Consider the following 25,967-nt stretch of genomic DNA (forward strand, 5'->3'; position numbering starts at 1 on the left):
AGAGAGAGTGAGTGAATGTGTTCCTTTAACACTGTAACATTATTTTGCTCTAAACTGATTAACTGCTGCCCTAACCAGCCTTGGTAGAGTGATAGGGTTGGCAGGCTGATCGACTGGGACAGGCATCACCACCTATCTCAATCTGAGATTGCTGGCTGATTTCCTGCTGCCACGCTGTGGTTGAATGCAAGGAGGGCCGGCACCACCTACCTCCAGCTGAGAGGAGCCCGTGGCTCCAGGCAGGTATCTGTTCCAAAGGCTTTGATCAGTGTTACCCACTGGTGGCTTGTGTTATGGAAGGTTATCACGATTGGGAGATAATCTCTTTGGCACCTTAGCCACAATGAATTCATCCCCCCCCCCGCCAGCGCTGCCCCAGCAGCAACTCCAGTGTGTCTAGGCTGCCTTGCTCTGCATTGCCAACGGAAGGTGGTGAAAAGCAGGGCTCAGAAATAAAGGGAAGTGAGGCAGTGAGAGGATCTGAGCATGTTTGTCTCTGCATCTCTGTCTGTGTTTAACTGCCCCACTCTTCAGCCCCCATTTTCGAATCCCTCTCCCCTCCCCTTGCCCCTCATCTCCCCCTGATCTCTACCTCTCCCCTCTCCCTCCCTCCCCATCGCTCTCTCTCTCTCTCTCTCCCCCCCTCTCTCTCTCCCCCCCTCTCTCTCTCCCCCTCTCTCTCTCTCCCCCTCTCTCTCCCACCCCTCTCTCTCCCCCCCTCTCTCTCAGCCTGACCCCAGTGCAAGTTCAGCAGTATCTGTACCCACTCTGTCTCTGTGTAGCTAGAAACCGGCCTCTATTGGCCAGTATCTGTTCCTCAGTAGAAATCATTTTGATCAACAATGAGATAGGTGAAATTTCCCAAGCATTTTATGTTTGCTGCTTGTGGTTCATGCCAGTATCGAATTGAAATGTTTAAAAAGGAAAAGAATAGCCATCAATAAACACATGGGCTGTGAACTTCAATGCCACCCTGATAAATGTAGCAGCCATAATGCTGCTGCCCAGAGTGACAGGCATTGTAATTGTGTGTTGCATGAATGTATTCCCCACTCTGAGCTGATGTCCAACCACGTGAACTGGAAAGAGTCAAGCCAGGATTTGCAACAGGAGTTGCGAGAAACTTTGTGGTTCTTCTGTTCAGCAGCTCACCTCTGACTGACCCTGCTGATGTAATTTTAGAAATCATGAAAGAGGAACTGGGCTGAGAGAAATGGGTGACACACCCTGCTCAGCATCAACTTGGTCTGTGGAAAGTCCAGTGACTTTCCTGGAAATATTGACCTGCACGGCTCTACTTTAGCTATGGAATTTTCGCAAGCCCACTTTCCATTGCCAGGTTCAAAACTGGACAAGTTTGCTGAAATCTTTATGTTTCACTTGTAACCCTTAAACTGCTGGTGTTTCCCGGGAGCTCTGTACTTCCTGGAGTGGGCCCAGTTTGATTAATGTAAAATAAAAGCAAAATACTGAGGATGCTGGAAATCTGAAAGAAAAAGGGAAAATGATAGAAATACTCAGCAGGTCTGGCAGCATCTCTGGAGAGAGAGACAGAGTTGACGTTTCGAGTCCTTGTGGCTCTGCTGCAGAGCTTTGATTTAATGCCTATGGCTTGTGTCATGTGGCCTGATAACATTAGCAAGAGGAGCAGCAGTAGTTTGGGAAGACGGTGGCATTGTGGTAATGTCACTGGGCTAGTAATCCAGAGGCCTAGGCTCACATGCTGGGGACACAGGTTCGAATCCCACCATGGCAACTGGTGCAATTTAAATTCCAATTAATAAATCTGGAATTGAAAACTTAATTGTTGTTTTAAAAGAAAAAACCTCATCTGGTTCACTAATGTCCTTCAGGGAAGGAAATCTGCCCTCCTTACCTGGAGGCCAGACCGGGTACCTCCAGACCCACAGTAATATGGTTGACTCTTAACTGGCAAGCCACTCACTTCAAGGGCAATTAGGGAGGGGTTACAAATTCTGGCCTTCAGTGACAACCACATCCCATGAAGAATCAAAAAAAAAGACCATTTGACCCCTTCGAGGCTGCTCCACCATTCAACACAATCATATCTGGTCATCTAACCTCCATTTTGCTTCCCGCCCACTCCTCATGTCCCTTGGGCAGAATTTTATGGCCTTGATTCAGCGGGGGCGGGGCCGTAAAATGTGATGAGCCGTTCAAAAGCCCATTGACTTCGGCGGGACTGTAAAGTTCCGTCTGCGTAAAACTCCGCCCCTGAGCTCAACATACGACCTTGGCTTTGCCGACACCCGTGACTCAGAGTGAAGAAATTCCTCCTCACCTCAGTCTTTCAATGATCAATCCCCAGTTGTAGGTGTGCTAGCCAGCAGAAGCCACCTCTCAAGCCACTTCAGAATCTTATCAAATGATTACAGGACAAAAGGAGGCCATTCAGCCATTTGTCTCTGTGCCGGCCTTCAGCAGGACCAACTCGCCTAGGGCCAGCCCTCCTGCCTTTTCCCCGTAGGCCTGCAATTATGCTTCAGTATTGCTGAAAAAAGAGACATGTCGAAGCTTTTCACCTTGCACTCATCAGGACACTCCAAGAATACCAATCAGAGGGAAAATATTCTCTGACTCATTCGTCAGGGCAATGCCTTGACCAATCCGGGTCAAGCTGCCTGGTTTAAATTTCAAACTATGCTTGGCAGTTAACTACCAGTCACCATCACTGGTACATTCTCCATGGCAACACCTTTACCAATCAGAGTCCACTTGCCAACCAATCAGCACTCTCTTCACATACAGTATAAATTGTTGTTTTTCCCTTATACTGGTATTCTTGCAAAGTGTCCGAAATAGTGCAAGATGGAAAACTTCAACATGCCTCTCTTGTCAGCAATACTCAAGTTCTGTAACACCAAATGTATAATTATGATTCAATGAGGTGATCTCTCATTCTTCTAAGCTCCAGAGAATAAAGGCCCAAGCTACTCAGCCTCTCATTATAGGGCACCCCTGCCACCCTAGAAATTGATTTATGGTGACTCTGTGTTGCCTTCAAGGTAGGAATATCCTTCCTTAGATGAAGAAACCAAAATTGTGTACAATGAATGACTCCAGGTCTCACCAGCTACTATTGCAGTCAAAACCTTCCTAATTGCTTGTTGTACCTGCATACTAACTTTGTGTGTTTTTTCTGGCATGGAATGATGGAACTGGCCCAACTGGCCTGGTTTTTATGTTCCACATACCCCTCTTCCCCTCATTCTTTCACATCTCGGCCTTTTCAGCACACCTTTCTATGTTATTTTCCCACATGCCAGCACATTCCTTCAACAGCACCTTCCAAACCCACGACTGCTACTATCTAGAAGGACAAGGGCAGCAGATACATGGGAACACCACCGCCTGGAAGTTCCCCTCCCAGGTTACACACCATCTTGACTTGGAAATAGATCCTCGTCCCTTCACTGTCACTGGGTCAAAATCCTGGAAGTCCCTCCCTAATAGCACTGTGGGTGTACCTACACCACATGGACTGCAGCGGTTCAAGAAGGCAGTGCAATTAGGGATGGGTAATAAATGCTGGCCTAGCCAGTGATGGCCATCAATGAATAGAAAAAAAATGTCCTTTATTGACCAGGACACTGGGATACGTCCCTGCTCCTCTTTTTGAAGTTGTTATTTGGGATTTTTTTCTGCCACCAGACATGCCCATAGTTTGACATTCCATTTGAAAGGTAGCACCTTCGACAGTGCAGCACTCCCTCAGGACTGCACTGAGTTGTCAGCTTGGCGTACAAGCCTCAAGTGGGGTTTATAAAGCGTTCCCATTGGGCCAGGCAGGAACCGTCCACTAAAATGACAAGTAAAAGTGAGTCAACAGTAAACGTGTGCAGTTTTGTTGCCCCTTCACTGGAACTACTCATTTGTTTTTGTGACATCTCTCTATGTGCTTCAACTGTGCATACGGGGAGCTTAACAAGCTTTATTTGTCACTGACTTACAGTAAGAGGACTGTTGAACTGACACACTGCTACAACTTTAGAATAAGGAAGTAATTGACAAACCATTCCGTTCATTCCATTCTGTTATGTTTGAGGATGCACTCTCGATGACAGTGCTCCAAGATTAATGAGCCCTCTCTTTAGATGGATCTCGGGGTCCCCAGCAAAGGCAAAGCTAACAGATGCCGGCTTGCCTCTGTCGCACACTCACCCTGTGAGTTAGAAGCTTGTGGGTTCAAGCCCCATTCGAGGGACCCGAGTGTGTAGTTTAGGCTACACTTACTGCCCGGTCCTGAGGGACTGCCGCATTGTCAGAGGGGCCTTTATTTTGTGGGTGAGGTGAACGTACAAGATACCATTGCATTTTAGAGGAAGAGCAGGGAAGTTATCCAATGCCCGCCCCACCACTGACACGACAGTTTATGGGAGGGTGATGGTATTGTCAATGGACTAGTCACCCAGGGATCCAGGTTCAAATCCCACCACGGCAGATGGTGAAATCTAAATTCAATAAAAATCTGCAATTAAAAGTTTTAATGATGACAGTGAAACAATTGCTGTTAAAAACCCATCTGGTTCACTAATGTCCTTTAGGGAGGGAAATCTGCTGTCCTTACCCGGTCTGGCCTACATGTGACTCCAGACCCACAGCCATGTGTTTGACTCTGAACTGCCCTTTGAAATGGCTGAGCAAGCTGCTCAGTTGTAACCTACACCACATGGGGTGCAGTGGTTCAAGAAGGCAGCTCACTACCACCTTCTCAAGGTCAATTAGGGATGGGTAATAAATGCTGGCCCAGCCAGCGATGCCCACATCCTGTGAATTAATAAAATACAAGTTGCTCCTTTTCTTTCTTAGCCTATGCAATTTGTGGCACTCAATCATCTACTTTGACAATCTTGAAGAGAAATACACTTGTATTGGAAGCAGTTCAGCGAAGGTTCACTAGGCTGATTCCTGGGATGAAGGGGTTGTTTTATGAAGAAAGGTTGGGCCTATACTCATTGGAGTTTGGAAGAATGAGAGATGATCTTGTTGAAACATATACGATTCTGAGGGGGCAAGTGACAGGGTAGATGCTGAAATGATGTTTCTCTTTGTGGGGGAATCCAGAACAAGGGAGCACAGTTTTAAAAATGAGTCACCCATTGAAGACAGAGATGAGGAGGAATTTCCTCTCTTGGGCTTGTTAATCTGTGGAATTCTCTTCCACAGAGAGCGGTGGGGGCTGGGTCATTGAATGTATTTAAGGCTAAATTCGACAGATTTTTGATCGACGGGGGGGTCAAGGGTTATGGGAGGACAGACAGGAAAGTGAGTTAAGGCCACATCCAATTAGTCAAGATCTTATTGAATGGCGGAGCAGGCTGAATGACCTACGCCTGCTTCTAATGCTTATGCTCTTATCACTGGACATTGCCCATCTTGAGAATGTACCAATTAATGAGGAGATGGGCTAAATTCTAAATCTATGTTACATGGCAGCCGCCACGTGAGGAAATGAATGCTGGGCCTGGCTTCGACTGGGTAGTTAGTCGGCCCACCTTTTGTTGGGAAATGACACCGCTCCATGACCTTTCAGCCGGTATTCACACACGTGCAAGAGGAGGGAGGGGAGGGGTGAACAATGATTGGAAAGTGAATCTTACCAGAGCTCCTCCCCCTCTCTAGGTGAAGCATATGAAAACCAGTCAGGTTCTAGTCCGCCACCCCCCACTCCACAACTCAACCTTCCGACTCGGGCAACCTGACTCCTGTGTCTTTTTACTCCAGGTGGACAAGTACCTCTATCACCTGAGGTTGTCTGATGAAACATTGCACGATGTATCCAATCGTTTCCTGATCAAGATGGAGCAAGGCCTCCGGAGAGATACCAACCCAACCTCATCTGTCAAGATGTTGCCGACGTTCGTCAGGTCAACTCCCGACGGAACAGGTAAGGGGAAGTTTTGGGGATAAAAACAAAAATAGCTGGAAAAACTCAGCAGGCCTGACAGGATCTGCAGAGAGGAATACAGCTAACGTTTCGAGTCCGAATGACTCTTCATCAGAACTAAGGAAATAGAGAAATGAAGTGAAATATAAGCTGGTTGAGGGGGTGGGACAGGTAGAGCTGGATAGAGGGCCAGTGATAGGTGGAGGCAAAGAAGAGATTGCTAAAGATGTCATACACAAAAGGACAAAGGGGTGTTGACGGCGTGATATTAGCTGAGGAATGTGCTAATGATGAGTTTTGGGAATGCCTTTCCTTTGGACAAGCACGCTCTTTCTTGTGCGATTCGTTTTGACTTCAGGTTCGAATTGCTGTGGCCCTACATGGCTGAGCACAGGACTAGTGCTCGAGAATGTTGCTGCTAAGAGAGACATATGCTGAAGCTTTTCGTCTTACACTCATGACCTTAGTAAACGGCTGACTGTCATCGATTGGAGAACTCAGTCTGAAGAGTAAAAGGAAATGGTTTAACTGCAATAGTTGCTTCAAATGGAGATTCACATGCCTAAATCTTTGAAAGTGGCAGGGTATGGAGAGGGAATAATGAGATAAAGACGGAAAATACTGGGCAAAACTCAGCAGGTCTGGCGGAGAGAGAGGCAGAGTTAATGTTTTGAGTCAGAGTTCTGAAGAAGAGTCATACGGACTCGAAACATTAACTCTGTTTCTCTCTCAGTAGAAGCTGCCTGATTTTTTTTTTCCCAGCATTTTCTGTTTTTATTTCAGATTTCCAGCATCTACAGTATTTTGCTTTTATCTTAGAGAGTAATGGGATCTTGGGCTTAATAAATAGAGGTACTGAGTACAAAAGCAGGGACGTTATACTGAACCTTTATAAAGCTCTGGTTAGGCCACACCTGGAGCATTGTGTCCAGTTCTGGTCACCACACTTTAGGAAGGTTATGAGGGTCCTTGAGAGGGCGCGGAGGAGACTTACCAGAATGGTTCCAGGGATGGGGGGTTGTGGCTACAAGGTTGGGTCGGAGAAGCTGGGGTTGTTCTCCTTGGAGCAAAGGGGATTGAGGGGAGATTTGATAGAGGTGTACAAGATTCTGACAGGTTTGGATAAGGTAGACAAAGAAAAGCTGTTCCCATTGGCTGATGGTGCAAGGACTAGGGGGACACAGATTTACGTTTGTAATCAATCACGTATAACTTTATAAAGTCATAAGAAATTCATTGAATATTATAAGAATAGCTCTGTCTCATAGAAAGAAAGCCTCCATCGCAATTTCTTGACCTGATAAACGCAAGACGGAGAAGGCCGTTAACTTAGCCAAAGACATGTTTCAGTGCTTGTGCTAGAGACACAAGAATCCTGATAAGAGGGTGGGAGGTGACCTCATGGCCCATACGTAATCCTACTACCTAATGGTTAAACAGGACACCCTAACAAGCAATGAGCCACAAGATGGACAAGAGATGTGGGGGACGGGGGTGCAATATGAGGAAGAACTGTGGTAATGAGCTGGAACTCACTGCCTATTAGAGGGGTGGAAGTGGAGACGAATGATTTCAAAAGGAAATTGGATGGACACTTGAGGGAAATAAACTTGCAGGGCTACGGGGATAGAGCAGGGAATGGGACTGACTGGATTGTTCTATGCCAAGCCAGCACAGACTTGATGGGCCGAATGGCCTCTTGCACCTTCGTGACTCAGAGGGGAACTCCTATTGCTTTGTATTTGTGAGCTGCACACACTCTTGCGCAGAGCACACTCATACTCGAATTCTACTGCATTATGTTCCATTGTAGCATGGTGCATTTAAGGGAAGCTAGATAAACACACAAGTGAAAAAGGAATAGGAAGCTATGCTGATTGGATGAGATGAAGAGGGATGAGAGGAGGATCATGAAGCATTATAACCAACAATTCCCCTGCCTGGACCGCAATACTTGGCCGAGCGCGTCTCAAGACTTGTGATGGTCTGCTCCATGTTGCACAACCTCACTCCCTCGAGGAAACAACCTTCACCACCACTTATCAGGTGAGAAGCTGAGGACCAGGTCCGAGGAGGAGGTGGTAGAAGAAGAGGAAGAGAAAAGGAAGATGCAAGCTAGATAGCCTTTCTGCCTGGTCTGTACATGAAGTATTAAATCAGTAGCGCAACCAGTATACTCCCTTTGAATTCTCCATTCGCCAAACAGTCCCACAGTCCTCAGCGTTCCACTATCACTGCCCAGCACCGCATCCTGTTTACCAAAGATAAAAGCCAGCACCAAACACACATTTCCCAATGCTAATTTATAAATTAAATCACATCCTAGTGCCTGCATAAACATCCTTTTACGTTCCCCTTAGAGCATATACTCCACATTCCTCATGCTCCGATGCAGTGCTACCCCAGCGTGGCTGGTGGAAGGCGTATTTTGGTGGAGGGGGCTGCAGAAAGGCCGACCGTGAGCAGCCCTGGGCCGTAAAGGCCCCGCTTTGGACTGAAGGCCGTTGGGGGAAGTGGGAGCATGAATGCTGCCACTCTGAGGGAGGGCAGCAGGTTTGTGCTGCATGGAGCGGCCGCTGCCACTCCCCTGGGGCAGCGCCTCAGCAACCCGGGGAACCCGCTGAGAGAGGAGGCAGCTGGGCTGCTGCGGGAGCCTGGAAACCTCGACAAGCATTGGTCCCTGGCACCATGATGGTAACATCCTGCACCGCCACATTGAGACGTTGGGCAGCTGCTGCTTATGCTACCACAGAAGCTGAGCCATTGGCACTGCCCCACATTGGCTTTCAAAGGTGCAATGATGGAAGGAACCACTCCTTCCATGCTGGAGAGGATGGGGCCCAAGCTCTGTGCACAGGTTGGTGCGGATGTGTGTAGTCGATAAACCGCACTGGGAGCACTTAGCGGCATGCAGCAACTATTAGAATGAGCAGACAGCATGAAGCTGGCACCATTGCACACAATGGGCATGGGTTAATCACGCGTGGTGATGCCCCTTTCCGTAATCAGCTGTTCTCCAATTTAACACACGTGAGCTTAAGAAATAGGAACAGGAGTAGGCCATTCAGCCCCTTGAGCCTGCTCCACCATTCATTAAGGTCATGGCTGATCGTCTTATGTTTCGATTTCCACATTCCCATCTACCCCCGATAACCTTAGATTCTTGTTAGGCAAGGGAATCAATCTACCTCTGCCTTAAAAAGATTCAGTGACCCCGCCTTCACCACCTTCTAAGGCAGAGAGTTCCAAAGTTGCAGAACCCTGTGAGAGAAAAACATTTCTCCTCATCTCTGTCCTAAAAGGGTGACCCCTAATTTTAAAACAGTGCCCCTTGGCGTATTTATTGTTGCGATCCCTTCCGCTCCAGGAACCCAAGTCCCTGTGAGGGCCAAGATGGTCAAACCCCATTTCTGATTTTTGAATGAAGCAATCTTAATTTGTTAGTGATTTATTTATTTTTTTAAAAGTGCTGAATGTTGGGGCCAGAGGCGGGAGCATTTGTAGGTGTACTTAACCACATGGACTGCAGCGGCTCAAGAAGGCAGCTCACCACCACCTTCTCAAGGGCAATTAGGGGTGGGTAATAAATGCTGGCCCAGCCAGCAACCCCTTGAAAGAATATTGTATGTATTTAAAAAGAACTTTCCCTGCTTGGTCAGTAGTTAAATGTAAAGCGGGGATGAGACACAGAACAGGTTAGATGCAGAGTAAGCTTCTTGTACTGATAGAAATACGAGCGATTACAAAGGGAGAGGTGCTAAATCAGTCATCGACCTTTAGAATCGTCTGCTGTGCACGGCAGTGACCCTGTTGGGCGTGAAGTGGATTATTTTAGCTCTAAATCCCTTAACAACTCAGTGTCTGGGTTCGCTCATGCAGTGCGGCAACGAGAGTAGAGTACAGGAGACCTCCGAGGGGCTGGTAAAGTGATTTCTTATCACAAGCTGGCAATTTCAGAAAAGAAAGCTAGGGGTGAAAATAGTATAGATTAAAGAAACTATTGACAAGCATTCACCACACAGTAAATTCAGCTGATTTGAATTGGACGGACTCGTGACTCCTTTTATTCCAATTAAAACTAAGCCCATAATAGAAGCTTCAAAGGTGTTTGTGGAATGTTTGCTTCTAGTGTAGGATAATACCAGTAAAAACTAGCTTGGAGCAGTTGTGGGGCCTGAGGGGGATGCACCTCACACAGATGGCTGCAGATACCATGTGAACTATTTCGGGGATTTTTTTTTGAGACTCTTGTCTCTTTTCCCTCAGGCCTGGTAAGTTAGAGAATACAAACATATGAAAATGAGGGCCACAGGAGACTAGCCCAGCCCATCAGGCCTTCCAACTAAACCAGTATGCATTTGTATAAAAGACACAGCAAATAAAGATCCCAGGACAACTACTGGCAAAGCCAGCATTTGTTGCCCATCCCTCATTGCTCCTTGAACTGACTTGGGAGGCCATTTCAGAGGGCAGTTAAGAGTCAACCGCATTGCTGTGGGCCTGGAGTCACATGTAGGCCAGACCGGGTAAGGACGGCAGATTTCCTTCCCTAAAGGACATTCGTGACCGGATGGGGTGTTTATAACAATCAGCAGTGGTTTCATTGTCACCATTACTGAGACTAGCTGTTAATTTAAACTCCACCAGCCGCCCTGGTGGGATTTGAACCCGTGTCCCCAGAGCATTAGCCTGGGCCTCTGGATTACTAGGCCAGTGAGATCACTGCTACGTCACCGTCTCCCCTCTTGCACAGGCTGCCGGCTGTTCAACCGGGACAGCCACATCACCCAGGCACTTTGCTGCACGTTCACTAGCTTACCTCGGTCTCTCTTGCAGGGCCATGGAGGTGCACAACTGGAGGCAACAGGATCTAACTGGAGGGGGCGCAGGAGCCTCCATGTTCTAACTCCCATACAGGGGATGGTGTTGGGGCTTGTTGCGATGCCATTGCTGAGGCTGTAAAATGTCTCGGAGATGAGACCATTGAAGATGATGATGTGCCCAAAGCTAATCCTCCTCTTCCTCACATCCCACCTCCCCCTCATCCCACACACGCTCTTCCGATTTACCGGTTGTAGACGGTGGAAGGATGCACCCTCTTACATTGTCACTGCTCCCTGCACCACAGCCTTGCCCTTGTGTCTTTCCACTTTCAGATAAATGGAGCGCAATCTGCCCAGGCAGTGGTGCAAGAAATGAACAGGAAGAAGACAGTGACGATGAAGGCACATTGGGTGGTATTTAATGGAGACACCACGGGCCTTGCCCGTCACTGGAGAACCAGCGAGTGCCCTTTAAGGGGAGGGCTGCTGTATTTACTACCACTGGGCACTTAACTGGACAGCCCTGGGCCTTCCCTGCGGGATCAAGGCCCTTGAAGCTGGTGGCTCTACTGAACGCAGCACCGCTGGGCAGGCGGTGGCTGTCGCTGGTACTACACCCACCCGAGGCCTTGTCTCATTGCTGAATCCCGGGCCACCAGTGAATGATGGCAAGTGGGGAATTGCGGGATGGGGTGTCATGGGGAGGGCAGCAGGCTGGGAGCTGACTCTTAGCAGAGCCGCCTGCCCCTCCCCACCCACCCAACCATGCCGGACCCCTTAGTCAGGCACTGAGTGCATTTGAATGAGGACCTCCCCCAACCAATGAGGAGCCTGCAAGCAACGCTGCACTGATTTGCTTATCATGCTCCTGCATGGCAAGCCCCTCACCCGCTGCTGGGTTAATACCAGCGTAGGTGGCAAGAGGCATTTAAGTGGGCCATTAATTGCCCAATTAAAGACTAAATTGGCAGTGGGGTGGGAAGGCCATCTACGAACCTTCCTTCCACAGGCCTAATCGGGGCAGAGGTGGGAAGGTGGTGGGGCCCCAACCTGCCATCCTCTTGCCTGATTAAATGCCAACCCCACACCTCGGCCACCAAACCTGCCAGGGGGCAGGGCATTAAATTGCGCCCACTGTCCCTCGCTTTCACACTCTCTGCCTCTAGCCCAGGTACTGACACTGCACGTGCTTTCGAGGGCCGCGGAGGGTCGCTGAATGTGTGAGGCTCTGAGCATGGGTGGGCTGCAGCCTGGACAGGGGGTAAGGATATAATGGAGGTGCCAGCTCACCAGAGGGTTCGCTGTACCAAACCTCTTAAATTTCCTCTTGGGTCCACTTGATGTCTGATATTTGTGTGTTGTATATAAGTGCCTCGAGGAGGTGGGGCTGGCAGTTACAAACTTCGTGTTCCAAAACATAAATTTCTACCCATGACTGAGACACAAAGCAGCAAACACCGAACGCACTGTAGAAACTCTTTCAGTACTGAGGGTGCAGCTATGGAGATTGCCGATTGTTTCATCTGTTGCTGCCCCCGTATCATTAGAAATTCTAACATTGTGTTATGAAAGTAAGCTGAACTCCCAAGCTGAGTTTCCATCTGTACTCTGAATGTATCCAGTCTTGTACTGGATTGCTCAGATTTCAAATTCAAATTGCCCTTGTGTCTTTCCACTTTTAGATAAATGGAGCGCAATCTGCCCAGGCAGTGGTGCAAGGACTGAACAGCAAGAAGACAGTGACGATGAAGGCATATTGGGTGGTATTTAATGGAGACGACACTGGTCTTGCCCGTCGCTGGAGAGCCAGCGAGTGCCCTTTAAGGGGAGGGCCGCTGTATTTACTACCACTGGGCACTTAACTGGACAGCCCTGGGCCTTCCCTGCGGGAGCAAGGCCCTTGAAGCCGGCGGCTCTACTGAATGCAGCGCCACTGGGCAGGCGGTGGCTTCCGTTGGTACTACACCCACCCGAGGCCTTGTCTCATCGCTGAATCCCGGGCCACCGGTGAATGATGGTGGGCGGGGGATTGCAGGATGGGGTGGGCAATTAATGGCCCACTTAACTGCCTCTTGCCAAGCCTAGTAATCGTTTGCTATCGTTGAAGGGGACAACTGACTCTGCTCTTGATCATCAGCAAAGTGACAGGAGGTGTTGTCGACAGTGCTGTCGAGTGGCACTTACCCATTAACCTGCTCACTGATGCCCAGTTTGGGTTCCGCCAAGGCTGCTTGGCTCCTGACCTCATTGCAGCCTTGGTTCAAACATGGATAAAAGAGCTGAACTCCCAAGTTGAGGTGAGAGTGACTGCCCATGACATCGAGGCAGCATTTGACCGAGTGTGGCATTAAGGAAAACTAGAGTCAATGGGAATCAGGGGGAATGCTCTCCGCTGGTTGGAGTCATACACAGCACAAAGGAAGATGGTTGTGGTTGTTGGAGGTCAGTCATCCCAGCTCCAGGACATCACTGCAGGAGTTCCTCAGGGTCCTCAGCCCAACCATCATCAGCTGCTTCATCAATGACCTTCCTTCTATCATAGGGTCAGAAGTGGGGATGTTTGCTGATGATTGCACAATGCTCAGCACCATTCGCGACTCCTCAGACACTGAAGCAGTCCATGTCCAAATGCAGCAAGACCTGGACAACATTCAGGCTTGGGCTGATGAGTAGCAAGTAACATTTGTACTGCACAAATGCCAACAATGGCCATCTCTAACAAGGGAGGGTCTGAAGATGTCAGGGCACCGCCCCCGCTGACCTGGTAAGTGCAGATTGTGAGAGATGAAAAGCATCCGACAGCTTCGCCTCATCCTGATCTAACCTAAACAGAACTGCTGTCCATCAGGGGCTTCGGGAGGGAGTCGGGAGCTGCAGACTGCGCTGATAGTTAGTCAGAGTGTGGCTTTACCTCTGCTTGACCCTCGTCTCCTGAAGCCATTGACACTTTGACCCTGCTCCATGATGGCAACGCTGCCAGAATGAAGCAGGAATTCTTGCAATAGGAAGCTGGGCATTGGCACAGGTTGTTTTAACCTGAACCCCTGTTGCCCAGCGTTGGCACGCATTCCAGCAATGTAAATGTTAATTGGGTTTGGTCATACCTCAGGCTGATGGAATGTGCTTTTTGATTATGTGATTTAACAGCAATCTCTTTGTGTGGCCGTCAGTGTCACTGGGAAAGTAATTGTCACAGCTCCGTCTGACCCAGCACTTTTCCCCACTGTATTCAGTGTCCGCACTGCTGAAGGAGCATTTCTGCACTCTGGCACCAAAGGCCCTTTCTGCTGGTGTTGGACTTGCAGGGCCATCAGCTGAATGTCAGATGAGCAGAGTGCAGAGGATTGCCATTGCCAGCACGATACGTAGTGTGAGCAGGTGAACGTCCTACACTGAGGGCTTCACTTTGCCAACTGATGTTGATTTGATATTGAAACATCAGTTTTTAATCTGCCCCGTGTTTGTTCTCATTGTAAACCCTCCTGACCTCTTGTGCGTTGCTGCGTTTCTCTTGCTGTCATGCAGCTGTCAGGTACTTGCTCCCTGATCGCTGTGAAAGCTTCCTCTGTTTACTCAAAGATAAGAGGCTGATAATGAGGATACCATTTGTTTGCAAAATTTATCAACTTTCCTTTCAGTGGCTTCTGAGAAACCGGTTCCCAAGGTTGTGCTGTGAAAGAATATTTTTTCTTATTCCTCACAGGATGTGGGTGTCAGGCCAGCATTTATTGCCCATCCCTAATTGCCCTTGAGAAACTGGGGTGGCTTCCTAGGCTATTTAAGAGGCAACCACATTGCTGTGGGTCTGGAGTCACATGTAGGCCAGACCGGGTAAGGACGGCAGATTTCCTTCCCTAAAGAATATTAGTGAACCAGATAGGTTTTTACAATCAACAATGCCAGATTTTTTTATTGAATTCAAATTCCACCATCTGCCCTGGTGGGATTTGAGCCCAGGTGCATTACCCTGGGCCTCTGGTATACTAGCCCAGTGACAATGCCACTAGGCCACTGCCTCCCCCTGCAGAATAGTTTGTGGCCCCTTTTTTCGTGTGTGTGTGCGCACAGGAAGTTAGTTTTCCGCTTGTTCCCCCAGGGTGCAATGTGGAAATCCTTCTCCGAAGTTACCGCTGAAAGGAGGGAGAGCAGCAAATCTTAAACCCCCGCCTCTCCCTCTGCTGAGTTGTCCTTGTCACTTAAAGGTGCTCAGGTCTGTGTCCACCCCCCTCCCCCCACCAACCAGACTGACCATCTCTCATGTGTGAGCAGAGCTGGTGAGCACTTGATGATGGGAGCTCGGCCAAAGCAGATCAGAACGATACCCATCCAAATGCCACCAATATTCATGAGAAAGTAATTGAGAACAGGAAACCAAACTGGTTTCTTTTCCTGCCCCTTAATCTATGCTTTCGTAGAATCGTAGAATGTTTATGGCACAGAAAAAAGCCACTCGGCCCATTGTGTCTGTGCCGGCTGAGAAACGAGGCCCCCCCCCACCCCCCCCCAACCCCCTCGCCCCCAAGCTTAATCCCACTTTCCAGCGTTTGGTCCATAGCCCTGCAGGTTGTGGTACTTGAGGTGCATATCCAGGCAGCTTTTAAATGAGTTGAGGGTTTCTGCCTCTCCCACCCTTGTAGGCAGTGAGCTCCAGACCCCCACAAGCCTCTGGGTGAAAACATTTTTGCTCACCTCCCCTCTAATGTTTCGACTAATCATTTTAAGTCTATGCCCCCTATGCAAACTATGTTTCAAAGACCCATTACAGGTCTGATCCAGATCTTGGGATCAACTGTAGAATGATGCCTGAGGTCTTCCTTTAAGCTTTCAATCCTTCATTATTTCCCTGAGTAAGATTGTCAGTGAATGCGAAAAAAGCCCTGTGTCAGTATGTCACAAAGGCCCTGCAGGTAATAGGGAAGGCAACTGGAATATTGGCCTTTATTCCAAAGGGAATGGCGTATAAAAATAGGGAAGTCTTGCTAAAACTATTCAAGGCACTAGTTAGACCACACCTAGAATACTGTGAATAGTTTTGGTCCCCTTATCTAAGGAAAGATATACTGGCATTGGAGGCAGTCCAGATAAGGTTCACGAGGGTACGGCAGGATTTTCTTATGTGGAGAGGTGAGTAGGTTGGGCCTGTACTCATTGGAGTTTAGAAGAATGAGAGGCGACCATATTGAAACATATAAGGTTCTTAGGGGGCTTGACAGGGTAGATGCTGAGAGGTTGTTTCCCCTTGTGGGAGAGTCTAGGACCAGAGGGCATAATCTCAGAAGAAGGGGTTGCCCATATAAGACAGAGATGAAGAGGAATTTCTTCTCTGAGGGTAGTGAATCTGGAATTCTTTACCGCAGAGGGCTGTAGAGGCTGGGTCATTAAGTATATTCAAGGCTGAGATAGATAGATTTTTAATCAGTAAGGGCATCAAGGGTTATGGGGAAAAGGCAGGAAAGTGGAGTTGAGGATTATCAGATCAGCCATGATCTCATTGACGGTGGAGCAGATTCGATGGGCCGAATGGCCTACTTCTGCTCCTACATCTTATGGTCTGTGCAAAGTAGCACTTAAAGGATCAAAGTCGTACATTTTCCATGTGCTCTTGGTTACAAAGTTCCAGCCTGTAACTCCTCCAGAGCACCTTACGGAGTCAGAGCGACCATACACCACCATTGAGTGAGAGTAATTGCTCGACTGTAACAACAATTGCAACAAGCGTGCTGAAGTATGGCCAGTTTTGATTTTTAAAAAATTTGTTTTATTCTTCAAGGGATGTGGACTTCGCTAGCTAGGCCACCATTTATTGCCCATCCCTAAATGCCCCTTGAGAAGGTGGTGGTGAGCTGCCTCCTTGAACTGCTGCAGTCCATGTGGTTTAGGTACACCCACAGTGCTGTTAGGAAGGGAGTTCCAGGATTTTGACCCAGCGACAGTGAAGGAACAGTGATATATTTCCAAGCCAGGATGGTGAGTGACTTGGAGGGGAACTTCCAGGTGGTGGTGTTCCCATATGTCTGCTCTCCTTGTCCTTTTAGATGGTAGTGGTCGTGGGTTTGCTCGTTGGCCTTTTGTTTGTTAACTTCTAGTACCAGTAGCTCCCTATCTCTGCCCTTTTACGATATTATTTAAGCAGATTAGTGCCAGGGATTACTGTTGTGTTTGCAGATATGAACCATTAGTATGTTCACAAAAAAATGTTACATCCAGTCGGACTCTGGTCAAAGAGAGTGCAAATGTCTGGGTTACACGGCTCGTCAACCTGTGCCATTGGTGGCTGATTGAATTTAGTTTGCGTGAATCCAGTGTTGTGCTCCATCAGTACACCCCTTCACTTGCGGGCATGGACTCATTTGGAGGTACTATTCGAAGCAGGCAATCTGCCTGCCCATCTCTCTCCCCAGTGTGTGTGAGCTCAGTCGGTGAATGTTGGTAAGCTGCCTGACTTACGCACATGTCACAGTTGAGCTGAGTGTCACACACAAGTGCAATCCCTGGCAGGAATCATTGCAAAGCGTTGGCAAAGGTAGGCTAGCACACTGACCCTCCTCTACCCCAGCTGTGGGGCATTGAAGTCAATCCAAGCAACCTCCAGTTCCTGTCTAAGTGTGATTGGCTGACTCGCTAAAGACTGGGATTGAGCTATCCTCCATTTTATGAGCCTGTTATTTGGTGTATTTTGTTGAGGCGTTGTTCACGGTAGCTGGTGCTGAACATGGACCAAAAAAACCCAGATGCAATCATGCCCACTATTTGAGCTCTGTGTTGACTTTTGACAGTTTGCTGAGACTTAATTAGCTATTGTGGTGACAGGCAGTCGATTGAAGCTTTGCTCGAGAGCAGCCGCAGGAGTTGATAGCCTCTGCCAAGCTGGCTGCCTGCCTGGAAACAAGGCCAGGCTCCCTTCTCAGTGGCTGAGCTGGGAGGCACAGTGAGCTTGGCAGGAGCAGAGAGTCACAAAGGGGCATAGGCAGGCCAAGCAAGTCTCTGGTGGATGAAATTCGATGTCGTATTGGAGTTTAATCGAAGATTGACAGGCTGAAATGGGTGTTTTTTTGAGGCTGAAATTGAGGCACATTTCATGAAAGGCTAGGAATTGAGGACTTGTGTGTCTCTTTTTAAAAAATTCCATCAAAACAATATAGTCCATCGCAAAACTACAACCAGAAGGCCCATTGCAAGTTTGAACGTACACTTCAATCAAGTCACCCCTCGCTCTCCTAAACCCCAATGAAAGTAGATTAGGAGTTGAATTGGAGGGAACAGTGTGCAGATGTGTGGCCAAGGGACACATCCAATTATGCTCAGAAAATTAAAATCTTTTCGAGTAGGCCCCACAGTCATGAAACTCTCCTATACAGCTGTGGATGAGGGTGGGCTCTCTTGCTTGTTGCCTTAGGAACGCAGAATCTTTAAGGGCATAGCGATTATTGAACCAGGCAGAAAGGGTATTTGATGAGCAGATCTCCCTCGACGGAATCTGCTCTCGAAGAATTTTTACAAAGGGGAAGAGTGGCGACGTGAGAAATGCAGGTCCCTTTAAGAGTGAACCATGATAATCTTCGGAGTGAGTTGAGGGCAGGTGATGCTCATTGAAGCTTGAGAGCTGAGTTTCTCCCCCCAGCCGGGGAGTTTGCTTCTGGACAGGGAGAGAATGCAGAAGGGATGAGTGTGAACTGGTATTTGGTACAGGACTATCGTTCATCAATAAAATGGTTGTGATTCACAGAACGTCTCTGGCTGCCTGATTTGGTCAATGGATATCCACCTATTAAACACACAGCCTCATGAACAATAAGAATCGCCCCTTGTCTCAGCATTCACTCTTGGATGCATTCGGGGAAAAGGCTACAATCCCTCACATGCAAGACAAATCGGTTCTCCAATGTGTTTGTGCTAGAACTTTAGTGTCTGATATATGGATAAGGATATACACAGGGTGGGACTTGCTGACTGGTTATTTAAACACATTGGAATAGTTTTTAATACACAATTAAAAGTGAGATCTCTGTGAGATTTTATCTTTTATTATTATTCATTTATATGTATTTTTAATGAACGTGCAAAGTCCCCAAAATTAATTTCCATCTGAACGTATAGATAATAAAGTAGAATTGAAAATAATCTAGGCTGCCCCTTCACTTCAGCTGCATCAGGTGGATGTCAAAGATCCCCTGATCCTATATGGAAGAGCTGGTGAGTTCTCCCTGGTGTCCTGGCCAGTGTTTATCCCTCAATCAACATGATAAGGGCAGATGGAGAGAAGCAATCTCCTGGCGGTTGTAGTGGGGGAAGCCCAGAACCAAAAGGCCTTGCTTTAAAAGGAGAGCCAGGCTGTTCAGGGGTAATGCCGGGAAGCACCACTTCACACCAAGGGGAGCGCAAATCTGGAACTCTCTTTTCCTCCCCAAAGAAGGTGCTGAGGCGGAGGGTCGATTGAAAATAAGTACTGAGGTTGCTAGGTTTTTGTTGGGTGAGGGTGTATCGTGGGGCAAGTTGGGTGGATGGAGTTGAGATATATAAAAAAAATCGGCCGCGACCTAACAGAACGAATGGCGAGACAGGCTCAGGCTGCTGAATGACGTAGATTTGTTCCTTTAGAACAAAACGCTAGCCAGTGACTCGGGGCCCTCTTCCAAATAGTGGAATATTGTTGCCTCGGCTCCCATTCTCGACCATGCCTGGAATTTTCTGGTCTGCCATCAGTCCATCTTCCCAATGTGAAGAGCTCTAGCTGCACTGAGGGGCCTACAATTCCGCACTGAACCTGTACAAAATGGCCAACCTCAAAACCGAGACTTTGTGGTTATTGGAAATTGAAATGCTGAGGTCGTGAGTGTATTTTTTTTTTAGTTGGTTCGGGCACAGGAATTCAATGAGCTACATGAGGCTCATCCTGGTAATCTTTGGTACTGATGGTGAATGCCAGAGTTAAAACCAAATGCTCGGTCTCCTCAGCACTGATGGCTGTACCCTTCAGTGCAGAAAATCTCCAATGTAAGATGGCTTCCATGTGAGCATACAAAACAGGATCTAAACTGTCTGTGGTGGCGATCGGCAAGTGCCTAGAAAATTGACTCCAGCTTTGTTGTCCCGGCAGAGAGCGGGGATTTTCTGGCCCTTGACTTGGGAGGAACCAACTTCCGTGTTTTACGAGTCAAAGTTTCAGACAACGGCAAGCAGAAGGTGGAGATTGAGAATCGGATCTGTGCCATTCCCCAGGATATCATGCTTGGCACTGGTGCTCAGGTGGGAGCCCCTGAAACCCTTCTCTCCCCCGCACCCCCACCCCGGTCTTTGCCAGCTGTGCAGACTCAACTACTTCACTGCTCCCCCCCGACTGACTCCACCCCCCCCCCCCCCCCCCCGGCCCCCACACACACACCACACCACCCAACATCTTCCACCCTGTAGCAACATCAGCCTCACCGAAATCTCTGCTGCCCTTGTACCAGCTTCCACTCGATCATCACCAGTGTCCTTTCTGAACTGTGCTGGTGGATGGTCTCCAAACATCTTTAATTTAAACTTCTCACACTTATATTTAAATCCTTCTGAGGGCTAAACTGTCCCTACATCTATAACCCTCTATCTCCACTGTCTCCTCAACTCTGTTCCTCTGACCTTTATTGCAATCCCCCTTCCCTTCACTCCAGAGGCTTCCCCGCCACCCCCCACCATTGCGTTTGTCCCACCATTGGTGGTCATCCTTCAGCCTTCTCGAACCAAAGCTTTTGAATAAACTTCCTCAACTCCTCCGCTTTAAGACCCTCCTCAAAACCTGCCTCTTTTGACCACACTCCTGATCACCTCCCCGACCTTTGCCTCCATTTTAACAGCTATTGTATGGTCGTACCCTCATGGAGTGCCTTGGGATGGTTTTTCTATGCTCAAGGTATTATCTAAATCAAAGTTGTTCTTATTTGACAAATTCACGTATGTTACACTCAAACTATTCGGCCTGTCGGTACCACAAACTACAAAAAAAAAGCCTAGTTAAACTAACACGTGGTAATATTGTTCCAATGATATTCATAATTCCCTACCTGAAGTTGGTAGCCTATCTTGCCATGTGCTTTTAGGCTGTTTATAGTTCTTAGCTCTTTCTCTTGAGGTTTCAAAGTTAGAAGATAGTAACATAGAAACGAGGAGCAGGAGTAGGCCATTTTGCCCTTCGAGCTCCGCCATTCATTATGATCATGGCTGATCATCCAACTCAATAGCCTGCTCCTGCTTTCTCTCCATATCCTTCAATCCCTTTTGCCCCAAGAGCTATATCCAACTCCTTCTTCTTGAAAACATAAAATGTTTTGGCCTCAACTACTTTCTGTGGTAGCGAATTCCACAGGCTCACCACTCCCTGGGTGAAGAAAGTTCTCCTCATCTCAGTCCTAAATGGTCTACCCCGTATCCTCAGACTGTGACCCTTGGTTCTGGACTCCCCCACCATCGGGAACATCCTTCCTGCATCTTCCCTGTCTAGTCCTGTTAGAATTATATAGGTTTCTATGAGATCTCCCTTCATTCTTCTGAATCCAGCGAATATAATCCTAACCGACTCAATCTCTCCTCATGTGTCAGTCCCGCCATCCCAGGAATCAGTCTGGTGAACCTTCGCTTCACTCCCTCTATAGCAAGAACATCCTTCCTCAGATAAGGAGACCAAAACTGCACAATATATTCCAGGTGTGGTCTCATCAAGGCCCTGTATAATTGCAGCAAGACATCCCTGTTCCTGTACTCGAATCCCCTCGCTATGAAGGTCAACATACCTTTGGGTCAAGATACATGATACATGGGAACACCCACCAACTGGAAGTTCCCCTCCAAGCCCCTCACTATCCTAACTTGGTACTATATTGTCACAGGAAGCTGAGTTTTTGAGGAGAATCGCCAGGTCCTCCAGTTAAATAGGGGGGATTGTGAATGCAGAGTAGACGATGTGTGAATGGAAATTACTGCTGGTGCCAATGGGCCTAAACCAAGGTTGTAGGACGTGGCATTGAAGGGAACTCAGTTGAGAGAACTGGCCTCCTTTCTTCCTAAGATAAAAGCAAAATACTGCGGATGCTGGAAGTCTGAAATAAAAACAGGGAATGCTGGAAAAACTCAGCAGGTGTGATAGCATCTGTGGCGAGAGAAACAGTTGATGTTTCGAGTATGTATGACACTTCTTCAGAGAGCTAAACGGAAGTCAAAATCTAAAGTAGAAATTCTACTTCTCTTGAGATCTGAAGAAGAGTCATACGGACGTGAAATGCTAACTCTGTTTCTCTCCACACAGATGCTGTCAGACCTGCTGAGTTCTTCCAGCATTTCCTGTTTTGATCTCCTTTCTTCCTAACCTGTCAAGGAGGCAGCTCACCTTCTCGAGGGCAGTTAGAGATGTGTGAACAAATGATGGCCAAAGAGGCTTGCATCCCATGAATGAATAATGGAAAGGAAAGATCCCTGCTAAAGATGAGCATGTGTGAATGTCCGGGACATCATTCTGCTGACCATAGTGCCTTTCACACTTGATTCGGCCACCGGGAGCATAGGGGTATAGTAACAGGGGTAGGACATTTAGTTCCTCAATGAAATCTTGACTGACCTCCAACCGAATGGTGGCCATGTAGAGGAACCGTTACCTCATATCCCTGAGTATTCTTTGGCTAAAAAAAAAATCAGTCAAATTTCGGCTTTAAAATGAACGTTTGACCTAGCATTAATTTTCATTTGCAGAAGAGAACTCCGAACTTCTCTCTCCCTTTGTGTGTGTGTGTGTGTGTAGAAGTGTTTCCTCTTTCCGCTCTTCAAAGGCCTGGCCCTAATTTTCAGTCTATGCCTTCTAGCCCCAGTCAGCAGAAAGAGTTTCTCTCCATCTACTCTGTTTGACATCCCACTCCCTTAATATCTTGAACAATTTGTTCAAATCACCCCCGAATTTTTGAAATTCTAGAAAATGCACCCCTAGATTGTGTTATCCCCCTTCATAATTTAGCCTTTGGTCTCCATGGTATTGTTCTGGTTAACCTATATTGCACTCCCTTGAAGCACAATATACCCTCCCTGAAGGTCCAGAACTGCTCACAGTGACTCAAAGTGTGGTCTAACCAGGGCTTTGTATAGCTGAAGCATGACTTCACCCCACAACGCCCACCACACCCGCACTCCACCCCCGCCCCGGTCCATTCTCGTCCTCTCACTATAAAGGGCAACATTCCATTAGTTGTTTTGATTACTTTCCTGTTCATGACACTTGAATGAGCTATGTAGCTGGGGCCACCTTTGGACCACTGTTTCCAGCTACTCCCCATTTCGAAAGCACCCTGTTCTCTCCTTCCTGGGTCCAAAATGGATGACCTCACACTTGCCTGCATTGAAACCCATTTGCCACAGTTTTGTCAATTCAATTCATCGATCAACATCTCTTTTAGTAATTTTCTGCTTCCATCTACACTGTTTGCAATGTTGCCCACTTTTCTGTCATTAGCGATGGTGGTGTAGTTGTAATATGACTGGATTACTAACCCAGAGGCCCAGGCTAATGCTGTGGGGACATGAGTTCAAATCCCACCATAGCAGCTCAATTAATAAATCTGGATTATAAAATTGGTCTCAGTAATGGTGACCATGAAACTACCATTGATTGTTGTAAAAACCCCATCTGCCTTTAGGAAAAGAAATCTGCCATCCTTACCTGGTCTGGCCCACATGTGACTCCAAAGTTAACTCCTAACTTCCCTCTGAAATGGCCACTCAGTTCAAAGGGCAATTAGGGATGGGCAACAACACACATCCCACATGCCCCACATCCCATGAAAGAATAAAGAAAAAAAAAACATGGCTTTCTCTCCCATGATCTAATCTGTTAATAGACATGATGAGGAGTTGAAGGCCCAACATGGATTCTTGCTGGAAGTAGAGTGCCTGTCCATTGGCTCCAGCTGCTCAGACAGTCTCTGAATCAAGTCAATCATTTGCCTTCAATTATCAGAGCTCCTCTTAGGACTGCTTCCTGCCATATAAATATGGTTAACTACTTTCCGGCCATCGCTTCAAAAGATTCAGTCAGCTTGGTCGGGTATGACCTCCCCTTTACAAATCCATTCCATGATCTCTCTGACCACGGCTAAGGTGTTCAGTCACCCTATCTCTAATCATAGACTCCAGTAATTTCCTGACGGTCAATGCTAGGCTCACCACTCTACAATTCCCTGTCACCTTTTTTTTTTAAACAGCTGAGTGACGTGAGCAATTTTGCAATCTTCCCGGATTGAGGGGACTTTGGAAGGTTATGGCTTGGGGTATGTGAAATCTTCTGACTCATTGAAAACCCTGGGTCAAAATCCTGGAACTCCCTCCCTAACAGCACTGTGGGTGTACCTACACCACAGGGAGTGCAGTGATTCAAGAAGGCAGCTCACCACCACCTTCTCAAGGGTAACTAGGGATGGGCAACAAGTGCTGGCCCAGCCAGTGAAGCCCACATCCCAAGAAGGAATTTAAAAAAAATTATTTTCTTTATTACTGTTGACTCTGGCGTGTCCCCGGCTCTGATTTAATATTTAGTTTCCTTGCTGACCTCTTCCCCTACGTGTCCACCATTCCTTTCATTTCCCCAAACAATATCACTTATCAGTTTTTAAGGGGCCCACATTGCTGGTGACCACCATCGTTTTTTCCTGATATAATTGTAAAAATATATGCATCAGTTTAGAAACCCCTTTCACACTCCCATTTGCAGCTCCCACCATCTGTTTGGTCACCCATTGTTACTCTTTGCACCTTCCCCAGTTGCCAGGATATATTTTTATTTCTGCCTTTGTTTCTCTTTTTGCTGTTTTCCCTCACCTCTTTTTGGCTCTTGTTTCCGGTAGGTGGAGCTCTTGCCCCTGACTGGATCTCTATCATGTCCAGTTCCTTTTTGAAACTCTCTCGTTTGACCCGTTGACCTATTTTGTTCCCTGGATCAGCTTGTGCTGGAATAATTGTTGGGTCAGGTACCTGAAAGTGAGCAATTCTCATGGAATCAAAGGCTTCTGGGGTGGTGGGCGGGGGCGGGGGTGGGGGGTGCGGGGGCAGTGGTTGTGGCAAGGGAAGTGCAAGACGAAAATTAGTGAGCAATTAGTTCATTAAGGTGCAGCTCCCCTCCCTCTCTCCCCACCAACCCTCGCTCCCACCCCATTCCCTCCTCCTTTCCTCTCTCCCCATCCCACCCCTCACCCTCCCTTTCTCCCCATCCCTCCCTCTCTCTCTATTCCCCATCCCTCCTTCCCTCTCTCTCCATCCCAGTCTTCCCCCTGTCCCTTACTCCCCATTTCCCCTCCCTCCCTCATCCCCTCTTCCCATCTCCCTCCCTTCCCCATCCCACCCTTCCCCAATCCATTTCTCCTCATCCCCTCCCTCCCTCTCTCTCCATCCCACTCCTCTCCCATCCCTTTCTCCCCATCCTCCCCTCCCTCTCCCTTTCTCCCCATCCCTCTCCCTCCTCATTTTTCATCCCATCACCCATCCTCCTCCCTTTCTCCCCATCCCACCCCTCCCCCTGTCCTTTTCTCCCTTCCCTCCCTCCCCTCCACCCTCCCTCTCTCCCCATCCTCCCTCCTATCCCCCTTCCCTCCCTTTCTCCCCATACCATCCCTGCCTCCTTCCTTTTCCCCCCTTATCTCACTCGAACAGGTGCACATTAGGTAGCTACCTACCGCCCTCTACTGTTCCCCTCATGGCAGTGCATATTGAACCTGTTATTTTTTTCCCTTAAGCTGTTCGATCACATTGCGGACTGCTTGGGCAATGTCATGGAGGAATTAGACATCAAGGATAAGAAGCTTCCCCTTGGTTTCACCTTCTCCTTTCCCTGTCAGCAAACGAAGCTTGATGAGGTGAGCGAGCACTCTCAGCTGCTGCGAATAAGTAGCAGTTGAACAGTGAATATAGATGGAGCAGCGGCGAATGTCATTCTGTGCTCTTCACATTCTGGGCCCTCCTGAGTTTCCATGAATAATTCTGGGGCTAAATTGATGTGTCAGTGATTGCTTAACTCGATGCTCGTGACAAATCTTAGCTGCTTTTTGTTTCCAGTGATCCAAAATTTAGGGTGGCAATGGGACTGATAAATGCTAAAAGATTTGTGGGGGTGGAGTGGGGAGATGGGGGGAGGCTGTGTAGATTAGTTGTACATACTCGGTGATTTCCCTATCTCAGCCTGGTTGCCATGTGGAAAAGGGAGCCGCTCTGTCATTTAGGGCGGAGAT

General features: G+C 47.9%; 1 protein-coding gene across 2 annotated transcripts in view; it reads left to right on the forward strand.

The window, feature by feature from the left end:
- LOC144694979 (hexokinase-2-like) overlaps positions 1-25,967 on the forward strand; it is a 63,092-nt gene that overhangs the window by 9,510 nt on the left and 27,615 nt on the right. Inside the window, exons 2-4 of one of the 2 annotated variants that reach the window (XM_078565800.1) lie at positions 5,746-5,908; positions 19,829-19,977; positions 25,476-25,595. In XM_078565800.1, the coding sequence (XP_078421926.1) occupies positions 5,746-5,908; positions 19,829-19,977; positions 25,476-25,595 (432 nt within the window). Of the gene's footprint in view, positions 1-5,745; positions 5,909-19,828; positions 19,978-25,475; positions 25,596-25,967 lie in introns of those variants that run through there. The other variant, XM_078565801.1, reaches the window with a different exon arrangement.

This window comes from Cetorhinus maximus, chromosome 20 (genome assembly GCF_964194155.1).
Source record: "Cetorhinus maximus chromosome 20, sCetMax3.hap1.1, whole genome shotgun sequence".
Taxonomy (NCBI): Eukaryota; Metazoa; Chordata; class Chondrichthyes; order Lamniformes; family Cetorhinidae; genus Cetorhinus; species Cetorhinus maximus.